The 19,803-nt window shown below is 39.7% G+C and overlaps 1 protein-coding gene across 3 annotated transcripts in view; it reads right to left on the reverse strand.

Annotated features, from left to right (window-relative positions):
• Positions 1-19,803, reverse strand: part of ABCC4 (ATP binding cassette subfamily C member 4 (PEL blood group)) — a 186,369-nt gene that overhangs the window by 95,860 nt on the left and 70,706 nt on the right. For all 3 annotated transcript variants that reach the window (XM_063336396.1, XM_063336387.1, XM_063336381.1), the window contains 7 exons: positions 19,642-19,728; positions 9,077-9,173; positions 7,738-7,953; positions 5,636-5,776; positions 4,185-4,222; positions 3,726-3,826; positions 557-703 (listed from right to left, as the gene is read on the reverse strand). In XM_063336396.1, the coding sequence (XP_063192466.1) occupies positions 557-703; positions 3,726-3,826; positions 4,185-4,222; positions 5,636-5,776; positions 7,738-7,953; positions 9,077-9,173; positions 19,642-19,728 (827 nt within the window). The remainder of the gene's footprint in view (positions 1-556; positions 704-3,725; positions 3,827-4,184; positions 4,223-5,635; positions 5,777-7,737; positions 7,954-9,076; positions 9,174-19,641; positions 19,729-19,803) is intronic.

Consider the following 19,803-nt stretch of genomic DNA (forward strand, 5'->3'; position numbering starts at 1 on the left):
TCCTCACTCTCTTCACTCTGCTCCAGCTTCTCTCTTTTGAAGACCATAAGGATTTGGATTATGGTTTTAAATTGCGTGCTTTATGCTTTTGCCCATTCTGGAAAGATAGTTTCACAGCTACACTGTTTCTCAACAACTGTGAATTACCACACACGCTTAAAATTACTTTCTAAAAGAGCAAATAATTTTTGGACTCAAACTTTCAAAGAAAAGCACAAGAAAGGCATCCCCACAAAATGCATGCTTATACATTCAGCATATGGAAGAGACCCCTGTGTAACACCAGCAACGCAACTAGCAGGTCAATGTACAACAACATACAATTCATTTTTCTATAGACTGCATCTGAAAAAGAGTATGACCAACCATCAACAAGCAGTCAACATTCTGTCTTCGAGATTTTAAAAGACCACATTTAAAGATTTTAATTAAAAGCAGCAACAAATTCCCACAAATGTGCAAATACACTATAAATCCATAATTGCCCAGAAATAATATAGTTAACATAATTAATGAGGCACATTAAATATTAAGGATTTTTTACTACTAAACTTACCTATAGGATTTCTGTCAAAAAACAAGACGGGAGCTTTCAAAATGGATTGAAACATTTTGTTGTGCAAAGTCTGACCAGAATTAACCAGAACTTGAAACACCAGAAGACTTCTTATTATTCCAAACAGTATTGTAGCCACTGTTAAACCTGAAATTACAAAAACATGCACAGACCACGCATACAGATATGGATCTTTCACAAGGAAAGACTTTAAAAATAAAAATGAACTAAACGGAAGTTTTATTGACTTCTGTATATAGCAAGAATCCAAACTTAAGCCTAGGAACCCAGATTGAGTGCAGAACATTGGCATCTTGTATTTGACACTAGCTTCAGTTATTATCATAACACCAATTTAAACAATTTCTCTTTTTCGGTTTGAAAGAATTGGTACTTTATAGAAATGCAGGAAGCTTCTGTTAACCTATAAAATAAATCTGTATTAAAACCTTCTGCATAACAGCTCTGCTAAGAAATTCATTTCACAGTGCCGTGTATAATTGTGGCTTGCAGAGGTCACTGCGAAGATTCAACATTTGCCAGCAGGTATTAACCAAGCAATATAACATACATGGCTATTTAGAGACAACCTTGCGTTATTCTCAATCAGCCCAAACCACTCATGCCATTCTTCCCCCTGTAAACCACATCATATAATTTAAATTACGCGTATTTCTTTAACACAGTGTAAGATGCATCCCTTATGCCATGTGAAACAGAGCCCTTCTAGGGAAGTGGTCTGTAGACTGTTTGTCTTTCTTCTGGGCACATCTCCACTTACAAGACAGGGGTGCTGCGGGGCAAAACACGGAAACAAAGAATGATGAGATTGCTGCTGCTCTCTTTGCTGCGTGTAACCTCCATTGTGCCTGCCCAAATTCCCAGTTGATGGAGGTGAATAGCAAAGGTGTTAACCTGGCATTTGGCAGTGCTTCCAGGCTCCAGGTGATGTGCTCCAGAAACTAAGCATAGCTACCACAAGCCCAGATGCTCAGGCCTTGAGGACGCCCTGAAGTTAGACCCTAACTATAAACAAAAAACATTGCCTAGTCTAAGGACAGATTAAAACTGGACGCAATTCAGGTACAGCTATAGTAACAGTGGGAAAGAGTGAGGTTTTATATTTTATGATGTGGTTAAGTCAATCGGGTATTCCATCCTGCTTACTGCTGTATCCTCCCAGGTCGCAAGAAAAGGTATCACTATTTCATTTGTCTGCTCACAGTTTATTGCCCATGTTCTTCGTGGTGCTCTTTTTTAAAAAAAAAGCACGTGGCTGGGATGAGAGCTTGTTTGCCTTGTCCTGACTGCTGTATTTCGGGCCAGGTAAAAGAAAAAAACTTTTCCAAGAGTAATTGCATGTACCCGCACAGGAAAGCTGGGTCATGCAAAAAGGGAGCAGAAGAGGTACTCAGCAGGAGGCTGTGGCAGAGCCCATGCCTAACAGCAATCTGTGGGAGCGACTGGAGGAGAGGGAGCACATCCTGGGATTCCCACATTTTTGTACAGCTTCACTCAGGCTTGGAAGCCACTGGAAGCCGCTGGCAAGACCCTCACCAAACAAATCACCTGAAAAGAGCTGATGGCTGGGGAGAAGAGGGAGGAATGAGACTCACTTTCAACTCCTTCATCCGGTCTGTCTCATGCCAAAGGTCTTTGCTTTCCGTGTTTACAAGCTCACCACCTCAGCATGAGAGAGACAAGGACTCTTTGCACGCTCACTTTATAGAAAAAGTGTGGAATTGGTACCTCAGTTCTGGCCAACAGGGTTTCTCATTAACAGAAATTTTACTCTTCTACATCTTTGTTTCATAGAAACAACAAGGATTAGGAAGGAATTACCATGGTGATTTTTTCTTTTTCTAAACATTGAGAATCCAAAATAAAAATGTTAGATTATTTTATATGGTTTCAGAGGTTATAAAAAAAGGTAAGTTAGATTATTATGCACTTCACATGAAATGTACTATCTTTTTATAAATTTTTCAACTTCACTTACAATTTTGTGTAGGTAACTCAATGCTGTCTGTTCAACTATTGCAAATATCTCACTAAGCCATCTGAACATTTCAATATAAAGGTAACTTTTGCTGTTCTGCTATCTAGAACAAAATTTGCCTTAAAAGATAAAATTTTCCATAACGTGGTTTAGGTTATACGGTCAGAGAAAGCCAAGTTTGCCACGCTTAATCATACTGTGCAGTCCACTGGAACAGCTCATGAAATAAGACATTACACAGAGAAAATAAGAGCCAAGTTTATCTGGCTCCTAAATTGTTGCTTCCCAGGCCAAGCACAATGTTTTCTGTCAAGCACTCAGATCATGTGGATTCCCGAAAAAAAACCAAACAAAAAATCCTCTGCCTATTCTCTCTCCTGAGAGATGTTTCTGAGCACATTCAATGCGCACTCCTCTGGTATTCCACCTGTTTTCTCAGACCTATCATTTACATCTCCATCAAGAAATTACCATGCCATACAAAACTGTACATCACTAGAAGTGCTAAACAGAAGAGGCTGAGAGCATATTTCTACATGTGATTTTTCTACGCCAATTTTTACTACATTTCAGAGCAGTATTTTAAGATGTTTGGAGGCCTGAATACAAGGATCAATGCCCTTTTCTGGATATTCAGAAGCATATGGCTACCGACTGAAATGTATTGAAACGTTTTTTAACATCCTGCTTTGCATACCCATCTAAGATGCTTTCTAAAAACTGGTTCTTTTGCTATGGCACTTCAGAAGGAATGTAGCCATGCCAAGTTTTAGAACAGCGCAGAATGAAGATCCATTTCTAATCCCTTTTGCCCATCCATATAATGACTGAAGATTTAGCTCAATGACCTATTAGTATAGACAATAATCACAACCTTACGGTGACTGACTTTTTGAATACTCAATTCCTAGTTTACTTTCCAAAATCCAGGCAAAGCAAATTAAGAGTCCGCATTCAATGTACTACTTCTGTTAGATTTTTTCATTTTATTTATTCCAATTAATTTAGTCAGGAAGCAAGACTCAGCCTTCTAATCTGTTAAGACATTACTCAGTTACTGCTAGAAATCACATTTCCCCACATTGCCGTTGCTTCACACCTCTCAAAACTGTTTATTACAATAGGTCAGATAAGTTCTGTAGACACACACACACGTGAGTGTGTAATTACCTGCGTAAATTCCCAAATAAAAGTTAAGGTCTAGATGTTCAGTCTCATTTGCTCCATTATTTCCATTTGTTGTGACATTCAGCTTTTCTTGGTGATTTGCCCTGTGGAAACGCATACAGAAGATAACGATCATCAAATCACATTCTGCAAATATTCATGAGTACGTTCAACTGTTTCTAGATTCAACTCTGTTGAAAGCTTTAGTTCAGAAGTTCCCATGTACTGATGTTGTCATGCATCACACCACGAGTAGAAGCAATCACAGGCTACACTTCAGCATAAAGTTCAATTTTTCCCGCCCACACACAAAATGAGTGGAGATCAGAAAAAGATCAAGCATCTTCTGAAGTTTCCCAGAAGAGGTTCCCCTCACCCCTCATATAACACTGATTTCTATTAGACAAACAGCACTTGACTGAAAAGGCAGAAATGACTGACCAGTTATTATCACCCACTTACCAGTAAGAAAGCCACCAGTCCTGGAGCACATATGCCACCTTGAGTAAAAGAGGCAAACACAAGAATCATCTTACAAAATGAAAAAAACATTAGAAAATTAAAATTTCCTTGCTATTCTTTCATGTTCTCTGGGAAAACATCACATATTCAGGAAAGTATGCCATCCAGTCTTTCAAGACCAGCAGCGATTTGCAAAGCACATTAGAAGGTGCATTAGAACCCTCTACAAAGAAAGAAGTTACCTTAAATTACCTTACATGATAGCAAACTAAAGGAAAGCAATACACTTAAGCAAACAAAATATAGTAGCTCTTCCTAATGTATGTTAATTGCACATTAAAGAACTCATTTTTTCAGTTCCTAAATTTGCTACTAGAGATATTCCAAAATGCTTTTTGATTAACAAACTTTCTGATGTTACCAGTCCAGAAATTTGTGTTTATGGGAGATAATGACCAGAAACAGGGTTGAAGGAGGATGAGAGAAGAGAGGGAGGGAAAAACTCCTACTGCCGCCTTCTTTCTGTGCCGAGAGGTGACTACAAACTTGTAACAGGGTTATTTATCTCAAAATACACCTCTGTTCACATGAATTTAAAGTTCCGGGCAGTCTACTGCAAAGATTTCATCTTGCTTAGCTATCTTTCCAACAGACTCAATTCAAGGACAAGCAAAAAGGAAGTAACATGTCTAAATATATGGACTATTTTTTCCATCCAAGACCAATCATTTCCATGAAATGAATTTAAGCTTTCTCAGCAGGCAAGAGAGAAAAAGGCAATAAGCTGTCTTCACGCAGCTTCCGCAGCTCACCATTTCTTTCAGTGAGTTTCAAAATAATTTTCCTTGTTTAAGAATTCTTTTAGATACCTGCTACAGTCTGCACTACGCACAGTATTTGCCTGTCCTCTTCATCACTTTCTTCTTCTGCTAAACAGCGACCCTCCTTCTAGCCCTTCACACAACCTACACTTATCAGCAGACGACCTTTTCTTTCAACACTTCTGTCAGACTCCGTCCTCCCATACCCAGGGAGGTATCTTTTTACCCTCCTTCATCTGATCTTTTTACCCTCCTTCAACTAGAAACATATTAATTGTTCAGATTTGTGAAACACTGCTTTATACACCTTATTATTTTGTTCTCTATCTCCAAAAATTAGACTGGCTTATAAGTTCTGTGCCACGCTGCCAGTAAAATAATTATTTTACTGAAGTATTAAAATGGTTGAAGAATCAGCACAAGACCTCTCAATGCTGTACCAAAACTCCACATTGATATGTAAAATTTGACGAGTACACTACAAAATTATTAAAGAACACTATGTCTCCAAACATTTTAGCTGAAACATCACAGTAACAAGCATACACTATGTAAAAAAGAAAAAGGAAGAAAGAAAAAAATGCAAAACCAAAATACATTCAATATTATTTGTGGCTCCCAACAACTTACCTGTGCCAAAATATTGAATACTAAAAGTATAAAAATCACAAAGTAATTTGCTCCCGCAGTGAAATATTTTCTGTAAACCCTGAAGTTTATTTTCCCCTCAGAGCGACTCTCCTCTGGCACTACAGCCAGTGCATTTTCAGCCTGAAAAAAAATACAGAATAAAAAGCATCAACCTTGCAATTACAGATTCAGACTAAGCCACTTGAAAGTCATGGTTTATGATTAGCAAACAATTAAATAAGGAGATAAAAAGATTGTGCATATAAAAACTTCAAATATCGGAACTATAGCTTTAATGGAAAAAAAAAATAAATCAGTCTCAGTGCAGTAATACTGAAAAATCTACTCTGCAAAATGACACTGTGAGGATTTTATTTTGCATTGCATCACAGTACGTAACATGACTTCCTTTACAGCCAGAAATACTTACTCTAACCGACCACTAACCCAGGCTTTTCTTTTCTTATGCACTACCTTCAGTCCTAACAGCTCTGGAAACTAAGGCCTCGACTTGGGAAAGATTCTGTTTTCAGAATGCAAGTGTGAGTAACCTTTCCTTTTCAGAGAAGTATTTGAAGTAAATACTCTTCTGCAAGTATGCACCAAAATCAATCAACATATGCCCAGAGTAACAAATGACCCATAAAGTGCTAATCACCTCCTTGTAAGGACCATCAAAGCATCTGTTAACAGGGGAAACAAGGAAAATGACAAATGAGAAATCATATTAAGCAAACAATGGATGGGGGACACTGAAAGACAGAAAAGAAAGCAAATCGGACAGGCATAAAGAAGGTAAAAGAACTATTCAAATGAGCAAAATTCTGATTTTTTTATTGACAGTATTTGTGATAGAAAAACTAGTGCCAGTTCAATGGACGCATAACGCTTGATTTTGTTGTCAGCAGGCATAGCTGTACAAGAGCAGTGGAATCAACAGACCTGACTTAGATGTGAAAAATCCCACCTACTGACTTAGAAGAGAAGAGAAGGCTATCTTGGTTTTTTGTTTCTCCAGGCCCCGCCCCGCATCCAACAGCTCTAATGCTGATAAAACATTTGGCACACCTTTGTGGATTTAACAGTGGAGTCACCACTGGGACATTAATATGATCAGTTAAGTTTACTGCATTTGGCCACAATACCATTCCTCCAAAAAGGTATGAAAAAGTCTGCAGTGTTCTTTTTTTTTTTTTTTTTTTTTTTTTTTTAGTTAGATCTCACTGCTTTTCAGTACAGAAAAGAAAAAGAAATAATATATACTCATAGCATAAAGGTGCCAATCATCAGGGACACAGAGGGATTTCTTCTTCCATTTGCTGCACGTGTTCCATGCATGCGGTGCTAGCACAAGCCTAGCAGGGTTACGTGGCTCCTGCACACCAGCAGAAGGCCACCTTACAGAAACAGGCTGCTTTTGCACTGCGCAGACCAAAAGATAACAAGGCAACTGGAAGTCAAGGTGGCACGACACAAAGCATTCTGTTTTCACCAACAGAAGGGCTGGGGAGAGCAATGCGGTGGTGTCCCAAGGTTACCCCCTCAGGGCCAGCTCCAGATGATGTGAGTACGTTAATGCCAGCCATGCAAATGTAGACTTTGTATACAGCCATGGCTTCCGCACCCACGGCTTCCGCACCCACGGCTTCCGCACCCACTTCCCACAGCTCAGGATTTCAGCGAAAATATTAATTTGAGCTCGGCACTGCACAAACAAACAGAACCCACGCAGTGCAGTGGTATTGGCTCTTTAAAGCACCGCTATCAGAGAACAGGATGAAGGAAGCACAGTGCGGTGTCTTTGGACACCTATAGGAATGGCTCCCGCATCCAGCAGAGCTGATGTTGAACCTGAACAAACTGACTCTGCTGGGTTTGAAGAGAGCAGCGCAGAGCTGTGGGATGCCTGCCCTCTGCAGCCCAGGCGGCAGGACTACCAGCCAAGCACAGCGCCGGGCAGATCCACCATGGGCGAGCTCTCACCTGCTAATGCAATCCAACAATCCCTGAAATTCAAACGTGGCAGGGAAAGCCCTCATCGCAGTTTAAGTTAAAAACCAGCCAGACAACAGTTGAGACACGTCTACCCTTTGAGCACTCACAGGTGGTTGCTCCACTGCTCCGTCTTTCTGTGAGTGGACAGAAGAATCCTCGGACCAGACAGAGGACTCTGAGAAGGTTCGGCTCCGGGCAGACTTCAGGTTGGGGGTTCCTGGAACTGATGGCTGTTCTACCTCCTCGTCTTTTTTCAAAAGGGAAGCAAAGTCGATGCCAGATCTCAGGAACTCTGAATAGGTACCTTTCCCCACCATTTTACCCTACAATTAATATAAGCTTTGATTATCTTCATTATACACTTTATGTAAAGGACAATTTTTCCTATCTACCCCTGCTGCCTCTGGGGTTCTGCAGTTGCTGAGTGCGCTTCCCACGGCCGTAACTGAGCTGAAGCCTCTTAACTATCAGTTCCTCATTCAGCAGAGCAGAAACAAGCTGTTCACCCTCTAAGCAGTCCCTTCCCAGCAGCTAACCAGGCCAAGGAGCAAACAAATGGGATGTCAAAAGTCCCAGTTACAGCCAGGTGAGAATTACCTCCTTGGAGATGCTGCAGGACACAGCCATGCAGCTTTAGGACAAGGAGCTGAACCACATACATAACCATCAGCCTTTTTATATTACTGCAGGCTAGGGGTAAACAGCAGCTTGATATTCTGGTCCTCACAGAGCTCTACAAGGAGCAACACAGAACATTTCCGCACTTCCTACAGCTCTATCACAAACTCATCTCTAGAAAGCTACTGTAATGTTTAAAGACATCTGAATGGGAGGAAAAAGATGGCCAGTGTCCTTTTTTGTAACTTTGTGATGCATCAAAAGCAATTTGGAGCACTTCATTACCCAACCTTAAAAAAAAAAACCAACAACAAAACAGATGAAGTTTCTGTATTTCCCCTCTACCCGTGAGTATCTGGTACAGTGAAGTTTGGAACCAGTTTTGTTAAAGGGCTGTTCATTCTCAAAGGTATCGGTGACCATTTGTCAGCCTTAATTTAAAAAAGGGACTGGTTGCAAAATCAACGTAGTTCTTAATTCACACAAAAGTGTAAGAAACAAGAATAAAAGCAAAGCATTAATATAGTCTCAAAATAAGTTATTATCTTACAGTATATTATGCATATGTAAAATGAAAATCAACATGTAAGATTATGTAAGATTCAGAAACAGATTTTTCAGGAAAGGTATTATAAGAAAAATCTACTTATTTCATTAATAACTATAAATTTTTAAAAACATATTTTGTCATTAGTAGACAGAAAATATATTTACAAACCAAAAGTAAAAATCTCTAACTAGTTGGGTTTGGTTTTTTTCACTCTTAGATTAAAAAGGATAATTAGAAAGCACGTGAAATATAAAAGTATAGACACTGAAATCACTTACATCTTTTAAAATTAGAATCTGATTTGCAGCACGGAGATATTGCAACTGGTGAGTGACCAAAACAGAGATCTTCTGATGTAAGGCCTGACAAATACATCTGCAAAGAGATGGAAGAACTAATTAAAAAAATGAAGTGTCCTAAAACATTTTTACTATTTCTGGAAAACCTCTTCTATTCAATTATACAGTGTTTAAAATAAGAAAAAAAAGACGTGCATGCTTATTAGATTTATAAAAATTACACTTAACACACATGTTCCTTATTTATCTTTTTAAGTTTTCAGGGTAGGGCTGAAAGAGGAGGAAATACCTTAAGGACATTTCATTCAAATTGTCTTAAAACATCCTCCCAACAAACGTACATGTCAAGCTGAATTGCAAAGAAGGTATTCAACAAAAATTATACTAATGGAAAGAGAAAGCAGGGCAACATACTGCGGACAACTGTGGAAAAATACAGCCAATAGAAGTAACTTCTTTGAGATGAGCTTTGAGAGCAGCTGTAACAGTGTGCCACTGAGAGTTCTGGAGAAGTAAACAGTACTGCTGATCTGAGCTACATCCAGGTATGTATTGAGGTAGAGGAGTGAGATCCTTCAACCATCTCTGACCTTCTCCCGTAGAACCAAGGCTTACCTTCCTCTCCAGTACCTTATCTGCTTACCCCTAGAGTCTTCCCCAGAAGTTTGGGATTTGGAGAGAGAAGTGAAGAAGGGACTGGGCACACCAGAACCAGCCAGCAAGTGCAGTTCAATCCCATACGGTTTTAGCAGAAAAAATATCTCGTATCTTTTCCGCAGAGCCTTGAAAGGCCACCAGAGCCAAATGCCACCCCCAAAACATAGCAGTGGAGCAATGGTTTACAAGTGCAGAGATCTGCAAGCAAGCTCTTCACGTACAACAGGGACACCACAGACACAACTGAGTATCCAACACCACCAATATTCTCGTTGCCTTCATCCCCACAGTTACACAGCAGAGAGACAAACCCTTCGAGAGGACACCCCTTTCTCAACTACTCGCTATCTTAAGAAACAAGGAAAACTGATATTGTCTAGAACTGAAGTGTCTAGTGAAGGTGTATACATTAGCATTTGGATCAGGAGTGCCTTTTTGAGGATCGTCTCATGGTTGTCTCAACTCAATCTGCTGTTGCGCATACTGTTGAGTGGTATTGGGGCCCAGTAACTAGACTTCTGGACAAAACCAAGCAGGAACACACACTTTGGTAGCACTTCTCATCACTACTCCGCTGACAAGGAATGGAGCCTGAAGGGCCAGGCTGCAGATTGCTCAAAGCAGAACCTTCTGACCTGCACCAGGACCTTGGCACCGTGTGTTTTTCTCCACAGGTCCGCTCCTGTTGGGCTCAATTTCGCTAACACAGAATCATAGAATCCTCATGGTTGGAAAGAACCTTTGAGATCTAACATGCTAACTCCCATTTGGTAACATGACAGAGGAGGGTGGCACTCACCACAAAAGAAAAACAAAGAACCACGCACACAAACAAATTCTCTCTCCCCGCATTCTCCAGAAAAACACAAGCAAAACCACAGCAATCCAACAGCACAAATTCAATGCAGAAATGCAGATGAACAGCGAGGGGAGTCAAGGCAGAAAAAGAATGCGAGCTTCACCCCAATAATATCATGTTGTTCACTGTGTTTCACACGTTCACGTTATATGTCCAGTTAACTCCCTGCACAGCTTTTAACACCTACTTTATCACTCCTACGAAGACTGTAGGAAGCAGAGTTCTATAAAATGGTTAATACTAGTACTCGTCAGCATAATTACATGCAGAAAGTATAATACAGTGTTTCAAATAAACTCTGCAGTAAAATGAAGTTAAAAGCAACCTCTTCCCGAGGAAGTTATATGCTTGCTATGCGGCATTCAAGAAGCGACTATAAACCCATGACGTCATTCTTAGGTGGCCAAGATAACAATTAATCAAGGTACTTGCAGCAGCGTAACTATTTGAGCAGCTGCCACTATTTATACAGCACGCTCTCTCTGTGGGAGCATTACTGTGGTGTGGTTACTGTCCACCCTCCGAGCAGTCACTGAAACAAGTCCCAGGGCAACTAGAGCACCAGCTGAAGACACGCAACAAAACATAATCTTCAACAAAACCTATCCAGAGAACTGGACAAAGATCAGAGAGGCTACAGGATATTTACTCGCCTAGCAGGAAAGCTGCCAGAAGAAAATATATCAGCTATTCACCATGAAGAGACGTAGCTTTCCCTTACATAGTCCTGCAGCCTATATACCCCTTTGATCACTGAATTTCCCATGTGCCAGATGTATGTCTAACAGCTTACTGGGACAAACTAGCCACTAAAAAATCCGATGGCTGAAAACCTTTAAACCTTGATCCTGAGTCACAACGATCCCATTGTACTTTAAGTTCGCATTTGGAGGGGGAAAAAAAAGAAAAAAAAAAAAGAGTGGGTTATCACAGCATCAGAGCAAACCAATTAGAACTGTCAGAGCTGTCAGCACAGCATCCTGCGTGATCTCGATCTCGGGAGAGAAGGCAAAAATGACCTCTGTGGAAATATAAATTCCACTGATACATCAGCTCACTCAATTGAGAATTTTTTTTTAAAAAAAACAACTCTCAGTTTGATGCCTATCTGGGTAGAAAGAACCCAGCTGAACAGTTTGTTGATAACAGGTGAGTAGAAAAATTGTTGTCACAATTCACTGGCATGAGCACAGGGAGGAAAAAATCACAACAAAGAGTGTATACTTAGATCTATTACTGAGTTAAGCAACTCACTGCTCAGACAGCTCACTAGAAAATTTTGCCATTTAAAATACTATATTGTCATAAAGCACAGAAGCTGCAAAACAAATAAAATACTAAGTATATACTTAACATCTGTTTCAAAACATCAAACTACTTGAGCTTTATGTTCGAAACCATTTTTAATTATTTTTTTTTTTTAATATTCTCTCTCCCATTTAACAACATCCTTTCAGCAGTTTACAGTGAGCATTAAGTTTATACAGTGCCTTGGCTGCCACAGAAGACTGAAGCCAGAGTTCAGAGAGGCTCAGCAAACCCAAATGTGAGAAAAAGGCTAGCACAAAACTCCGGGAGCTCGGTGAATTACTGAAAACTTGGTATTGTCTAAGAACTGAAAAAGAAGAAAAACCCAAAGTAGTCCGTAAGCGTGTATGTTTTTAAACTGCTTCGCTAAGGCTTCATCGCGCTAGTTTCATGACACATCTAGTTTTAGAAATAACTGCTCTGCGTAGCTGAAGAAAAGCAACCACCAATTCTAGGTGAAACACCCAATTCCAGGTGACAGCGTCTCCCTTTCTCACTGACAATGCAGAGAATGCAGGGAAAGGCTGCCTCAGCAGGGGACGTGCCTGCTCCAAGGGTTCAGACGTCTGCTGGAGTATGCCCAGAACCGTCACCATCTTTTTACTTGCTGTTTAAAACCCCACAAAGTTTGCCTTGTGTTTCTCCGTTACTCTTGAGGGGCATACTCTGTTAGTTAGGCTGCGAGCACATTTAATGTAGGACAACGGGACCCACTACCGCACAAATTGCAGTCGCCGCTGCCACGTTTATTAAATACACAAGCGCAAACAGACACACACGTGCACACACAGCCAGGCAAGATTTGGACCGAGAAGACCCAAAGGTTCTTCAGCATCTTCAGTACAAGGAAAAAGGGGATGAAGGGACTATGAAAGTTGCATTCTCTTCCCCAAGTAATAATCAATTTAAACTTAAAAGCATTCCTGGGAGATGCTGGATGGGTTGTTCCGCATGTTTATTTGTTTTAAGCTCAATAACAGAAATTTCAACTTCCTTGAAAACACATCCCGGGGCAAGCTACCTTCACCATTACAAAATTTTTCTCTGAAGTCAGAGTTTACATCTTTTGGTGCAATTTAAATCCACTACTTCCCAAAGGTCAGCAGACCAGTTTATTCCTGCGTACACAGTCCCTTCACACATTAAGTCTTTCTCTTCCAGACTGGAGGCAAGACAGGGGGGGACAAATAGTGACAAATGGTTTTCTCTCCCCCCTCCCTTGACACTTGAATCTTCTTGATGGGCTACACTGGAGTCTGAAGCGGATCTACTTTTTTTGGAAGTGCAGAAAATTGAGACATTATTGCAGTTGAGACCTTAAGGTACAAAACATAATAGGACAATTACTTTACTTGTACTGCCAGATACAGTACCGGTCATAAATCCCAGGGCACAGTTTCCTTAACAAGAGCATGACACTGCTGACTCATACCGTAGATTTGTAATCTACTGACATCTGCACCTCCTTTTCCATAAAACTGCCACACTACTGATCCCTGCTCATTGTGTGTTCATGGAGCCAACACTTTGAGCTTATCCCTGCTGTGCGCGTCTATTAATTCACATCCCGTAATCAAGACTGCCCAGTTTTCTATCACCTGAAAACATAGTATCAACGACCTTCGTTCACCATCAGGCATACCAGACTCAGGATAGATCTCTCCAGAAACTATACTCTTCCAATTTGAGAAAAATAAACAAACAAACGATATTTTAGGTTAACAAACCTGGGTAACAGTATACTATCACACATTTAAAAAAAACTCGTCGCACTTTGACAGCAAACTTCTATACAATTAAAAAATAAATGAGCCTGAGCTTTGATACTGCAGAGCATGTAGCAGAAGACACTTAACGCAGAAGGGAGCCTACAACACCACGGTGCTCCTCGACGCAAAGGCAGTGTCTTGGCGCTTTCGTACATGCGAATCCTCATTTGTTCCTCCTTCCCTATCAGGTTTGCTTTCCTTTGAGATGAGTTTTTCTTTAATCTTTTTAAGTTTTTATCTCCAAGAACCAGCTTTCTTTCACCTCTGCAAAGTGTCTCTTCTTTAATGATTCCACTTTCTTCCTTACCATTCTTTTTGCCTCTTCTTTTTGGAAGTTCACACGCAAGTATAACTTTACTCAAGACTTATAATCGTTTCAATGGAAAGAACTGAAAGTGCTGAAATGAAATTAAAGCACATCCAGAAGTGATCACAGGCATAAAGCCTTTTTTATATTAATTTACTTACTACGTTTGCTTTCCTTTTCCTTTAAATTTAAATGGTTTAGGGAGAACAATCCCCCAGTTGGTTTTGTACATTTCGAAGTTTACAACATTTCAGAACAAAAAAAAAAAGAAAGGAAAAAGAAAAAGTGTGATATGTTTGCCAGAGGCAAAAAACCCCACACCTACTACTACTATGCTGTTTCTATTTCTATGCTTACGTTGCTAACCATTTACCTCCATCTCATGACAAGTCCCAGCCTCCACTGGGCTAACATGTAAGGACAACTGTTTTGGCACAAAATAAAGGTCCACAAAACCCATTGCCCTGTCCCAGCCAGCACTGGATGGCTGGAGAAAGCATATAAGCAAACATATAGTGATGCTTCCTTTGGTAAAAATTTCGAGCTTCCAGAGTCCATATATTAGGGATTTTTTGAGCCAGAGATCTTAGCGTTTAAGAAGTTCTTCTTTGTGAACTTTTCCTACATGAATTTGCATACGTCCCTCTTGAGTCCATTTCTGGTTTAGTATTCATAAAACCGTTTTGCAACTCCACCCACCGAACACTAAAGCACACAACTACATTGGGGTTTTGCAAGTGGGGTTTTTTGCTTTTATATCACATGATTTTAAAAAAAACAAAAACAAAACACAAAATCAAAACCACACACATTTCTGTGAGGTAAAAACAGTAAAATGTTAAAGTTTTTTGAAAACACAGTGATCACACTTCTGCTTTTCACTTTTTGGAAAAAAAAAACCAACAAAAAAAAAACCATACCCCAAGCAACATTACTACAAAATATTCATACCTTTCAAACATGTTCCCTACAGTAAACACAATGATGAAGCTGAAGGAATTTAAATTATACCTTTACATTTAGATGATACAGCTATGTTTTGTGATAAGTTATGATATGTTGTTATGAGCAACACCTGTAACACAAAAGAAGAGGTATACAGCATTCAAGTTTGCCCAGTACTTCTCATTAGGGCTGTAACCACTGCAGTGGTATCAGAGGCATAACGAGCACGGACCAGATGGGAAATACAAAGTGGGAAGCCTTAGAGAGATCCTTGATTTAGAGAGATCCTACCTGAAAGGGAGCAGAGCAAAATCCTTAAATTTACACACCAACTCGCTTGTACACTTGTCATCAGTGGACAAAGCACGTGGTATGTATACGCCTTTACACACACATGCCAGGGTTACCTTTGCCTGGTTCCTCTGACACACTGATTCTGTCTGTAATTCCTCTACAGAAACAAGACCTTCTAGCTTTTATCTCCTAGTTTTACAGGACTGATGAGCTCCACTTGCTTTTGATTACCTACACCACCATAATAGCACTTTCTCCTCAAAGTTCCAATGTTACAGGAGCTCTACAAGCATTCCACGCTTTGAGAGACACATGACTGGAAGCATTCATGGGCTCCTAAGGGTTCCAAAAATCAAATTACTTTAAACAGACAAGGTAAATACCCAGATCTGTATATTTAATTACAAAAAGAATTAAAAAATCCTTTTACTCATTTTCCCTGCTTCATTTTCTTCCTCCCCTCAAGCACTTCTGGGGCTTAGGTAAGAATGCACTGAGGAATTCAGGATCTCTTAATCCATGTACTTCACATGATGGAATTTCCCATTCCTCTTTGCTGTCCATTCAATTCTTCCTCTCCTTTCTCTGCAATTACAAAGGACACCTTCGCTACAAAACTATGCCAGCTCCCTTCCCTCCCTTACAGAGGAACACTCAGTTACCTCAGATGGCAAAGGAGACTTTATCTTTCAGGACACCAGGTCAACTTGCCAGGTGACTGTCCGGTCAGCCTCAACACATGGTTATCCCATGACCCATTGCCCAGTCACATGTCCCTTGAGTTCCTACGGAAGGCCATCGCCTAGAACCAAGGTGTGCCATCTAAATAGATGCTAAAGTTCATTACTTTCCTTTGATAAATGCAGTGATTTCTTCTGCAGCTTTAATCTAGTTCCAGAGGCAAAACTGAGAGAGAAAAGACCAACGACCATACATTCAGAACAACTTCCTGCTAAAAAAGGAAAAGAAAAGAAAAAAAAAAAAAAGAGCCTTGCAGAATTCAAGGCAAATCTTGAATTTGCAAACTGCAAATCAAAATTGCAGTTTGATAGTAGGAATGATACACCTGTGCATACAACTCCCAAGCATCGTCACAACTTTAGGTCTGATTTTAAAAGATTCCCAAACTGTCCTGCAACTCTGTCTACTCTCACAAGCACAGAGAAGGAACAGAAAGAAATCAGGCCGATCATCAACTGAGACTGGCACAGAGCTCCTGTCACTGGAAAAGGTACAAAGGAAGAACAATACCTAGAGAAGAGCATTCGTCTCAATAGACTGATGGAATATAAATCTCAGTCTTAAAAACATCATTTTTGAGTCAGTATCACTGATGGGACACAATTTAATTTCTCTACAAAGGTGATATGAAACCATATAATCTATAGAAACATGTCTACAAAAATGCACAGGGAGAGCAGGAAATTTCTTGGTATCCAAGCACAACTGAATGATTTTTCTTAGAAATCACAGGCTACTCCAAAATTCATCATACGAGGAAACGTACTACCGTATCTCTGTGGGTGTCCACATTTCAAAACTAGAGGTCTCAAAATACAACATTCTTTAAAAGTTAATGAAAAGATTTATTTTTATATATATATACATTTATATAAAAAATATATGCATATTTTTGTATACACACAAAAATATATACAAAACCACAGAACTATTCTGGTGCCCTCCCATTAGGAAAAGGCTAAAGCATGCCTACTGTTAACTATAAAGAGAACCCACAGGAAGAGAGTCTACAAAATAACACAAAAATAGGGAATCTCCAGTTTATACCTTACTAGGCCCAGGAGAGAGGAATTCATTGAAAAACTGGCTTTATCTGCTCCATCATCCATGGAACAACTTGTCTGTATTATGGAGAAATTCTTAAGAGACACAATCCCTTATTAATAATATCGTGGACTGTTTTCCCATTGGAGCTGTGCTACTTGCATTCTTTCTCACTTGAAAAGTATTTATATATTTTGAAGTGTCTACTACAGCAGCTGAACAGAACGGGGAGAAGCAGCAGATGTAATGAAGCAGCCATCCACAGACCATAGCTGTGGGGATTTACTAGGAAGATACCTATCTTTAGATGTAAACGCATAGACTAGGCACTTCTAAAAAAATTAAACATTAATATAAAATTACAAGGAAAAAAAAGTGCGAGTGAACTGAACAATATCCATTTCAGATTCTCATTAAATAACCCCCTGTTTCTTCCATTTGGTCCATTGTTTTATGCCTTGCGGTTTGGACTCCTAGGGGCAGCTTGTATGAAGTGGTGCCTTGGACATTCCTCAGCACCATGTTCTAAGAAATCATTCTTGCCCAAGTGCTCTCTCTCTTCTCCACATTTCTAGCACTATTCAGGAAACATTAAAGGACATGCCCTGCCTCGTTATTCAAGGCGAGCTACTGAACATAACACCCTTCCCACTACCCCTGGCACCTTTTATAGCTGCCATGAAGGCCTCAGAAGACAACTTCTGTTTATAAAAAAGCCCTCCCTTAAGATTTTGAACAGGGAGGCATTGCTCAGTGTACTCCACCCAGTCCATTTTCTTCATAAAATGCTTTCATTTTGCTTTTATCTGTTTTTTCAAGCTGATCTAGAGTTAGGGAGGAAAAGTAAACAAAAGTAAAAAAAAAGAACCCCAGCTAGTTTTCTGAGTTTCAAATTCTCTGAGATAACCCCCATATTCTTCCTCCCCTCCACCTATTTATTGGCTAAACATACACTGCGCTTGCAGAGCAATGGTTTCTAGCTCCTTTATAGTTTTTGCATGTACAAAAATCCAGACTTCCAGTTTTGCAGCAAGATGTAGATGTTACCGGTGCCACCGCTCACATAAAACAGAATAAATTGAAGAGGGGACCCAACCTCCTTCGCAAGGCTCTACTGTATACTTTCCTGTTTTCCTCTTTGTGAAAAAACCTTAAGGCAGAGACAGGTTGACAGCTCAGGTGGGTGCACTTTCAGAATTCATACAGTCAGATGCTGGAGTTGTAGAGAGATCTTGTGCAGAAACAGAAAAGCAGCAGCTAAAGCCTAGATGGCTTCAACAGGCATGAAAGGAATTTGATAGACCATGTGAACTCCAGAAGTAATGAGTTCCACCTATCAGTTGTGGCAGGTGAAAACGATCCTGCAGAGAATAATGACCGTAAAAGCCTATGCATCATAAAAATTCTTACTCCATACTGGCTGATGGAAACAAACAGTAGCCAGTTGAAGAAATCAATAACAAAATGTTGATGGGTTTCAGAGGGATGTCCAGATTTGAAACTGCAAACATCAACAGGAAGTACAATTTTCAAATTTAGATACTAAAAGCTTCCCCGGATAGAGAAAAAGAACACACATACAATGCTAGTCAATGCAAATTCTACAACCATTTCTGCAAGACAAGATTTTATGACTGTCTAGGGGTGGAGAGGAGGGAACAACAGTAAAACCAAAACTAATTCATGTATTTGGAGCATGGAATTCAAAGGATGTTAAGTATGCCCAAGAAAATGCTACCATTTAAGGCCATCAAAGCCCACTGAATTCAGTCAATGGAATTTTTTCCTTCTACTTCTAATAAATTCTAGATTGTACCTTTCGATATCGAGAGGCACAGGCTATGAAAAGGCAAGGATGAAACACTGGCTGGGGATAACTGGATTATTCTCATACTCACTATGTGACACAGCTTAGCAAGTCTGAAAGAAGAGAGGGACGAAAGGACGAAATTTATTGAGAAGGGAACCTGACTTTTAACGAACACTCTCCTATGTCTTCAGGAATGGGGGAAGGTCCAATATCTCTCTGTCTCTCATAGTAAGTTTATACATTCTCTTTTCCTCTGTTTCTGCTCTCCACAGTCCACCCTGCAGGCCAGAGTTTCCTGTTCCACCTACCTGAGACAAATGCCAACCATTCAAGAACCAAAATGAAAAATCACTGAAGACTAACGGAGTTCTGTCCTTTTCTTTAGCCACTTGAATTAAGTGCTTATTACTACGCAAATAAAGCTGCAGCAAACTAAGATCCCACCCTATATTGTTCTTCACTCAGTACTAGTATTCATCAACCCCAATATTCATAAACCCCAACACTCCTGTATGAAATCTGACATTTTCCTCAAGAAAATGGCATATATTTCCTTAAGAATAATACTAATTATATCTTCAAAACAGACTTTTACAGGGCTTTTAAAATAAAGACCAAAATGAAAGACACACAAAGGAAAAAAACTATACATCTTCCAAATGCATAAAATAGAGGAAAAATAAATGCAAAAAGGGAATGCCTTAAGTTTTGTGAAGAGATCCATCTCCCCAAAAAAGCTTTCTCAAGTTTTTCTGTAAGGAATTAGAAGATAACGATTATCTTTTAAGTAACAATAAAGCAGTAACATACTTTTCAAATAAATGTCTTCCAACTTCAGCATCTACTGCACTCAGTGGATCATCCAAAAGATAGATGTCTGCATCTTGATACACAGCTCTATAAGGTTTAAAGAAAAGTCAGTATCACAAAACCTTGTATTTGTTTGCTGTAGTCACTTAAGTCTGACAATTT

This window comes from Chroicocephalus ridibundus, chromosome 1, assembly GCF_963924245.1.
Source record: "Chroicocephalus ridibundus chromosome 1, bChrRid1.1, whole genome shotgun sequence".
Lineage (NCBI taxonomy): Eukaryota > Metazoa > Chordata > Aves > Charadriiformes > Laridae > Chroicocephalus > Chroicocephalus ridibundus.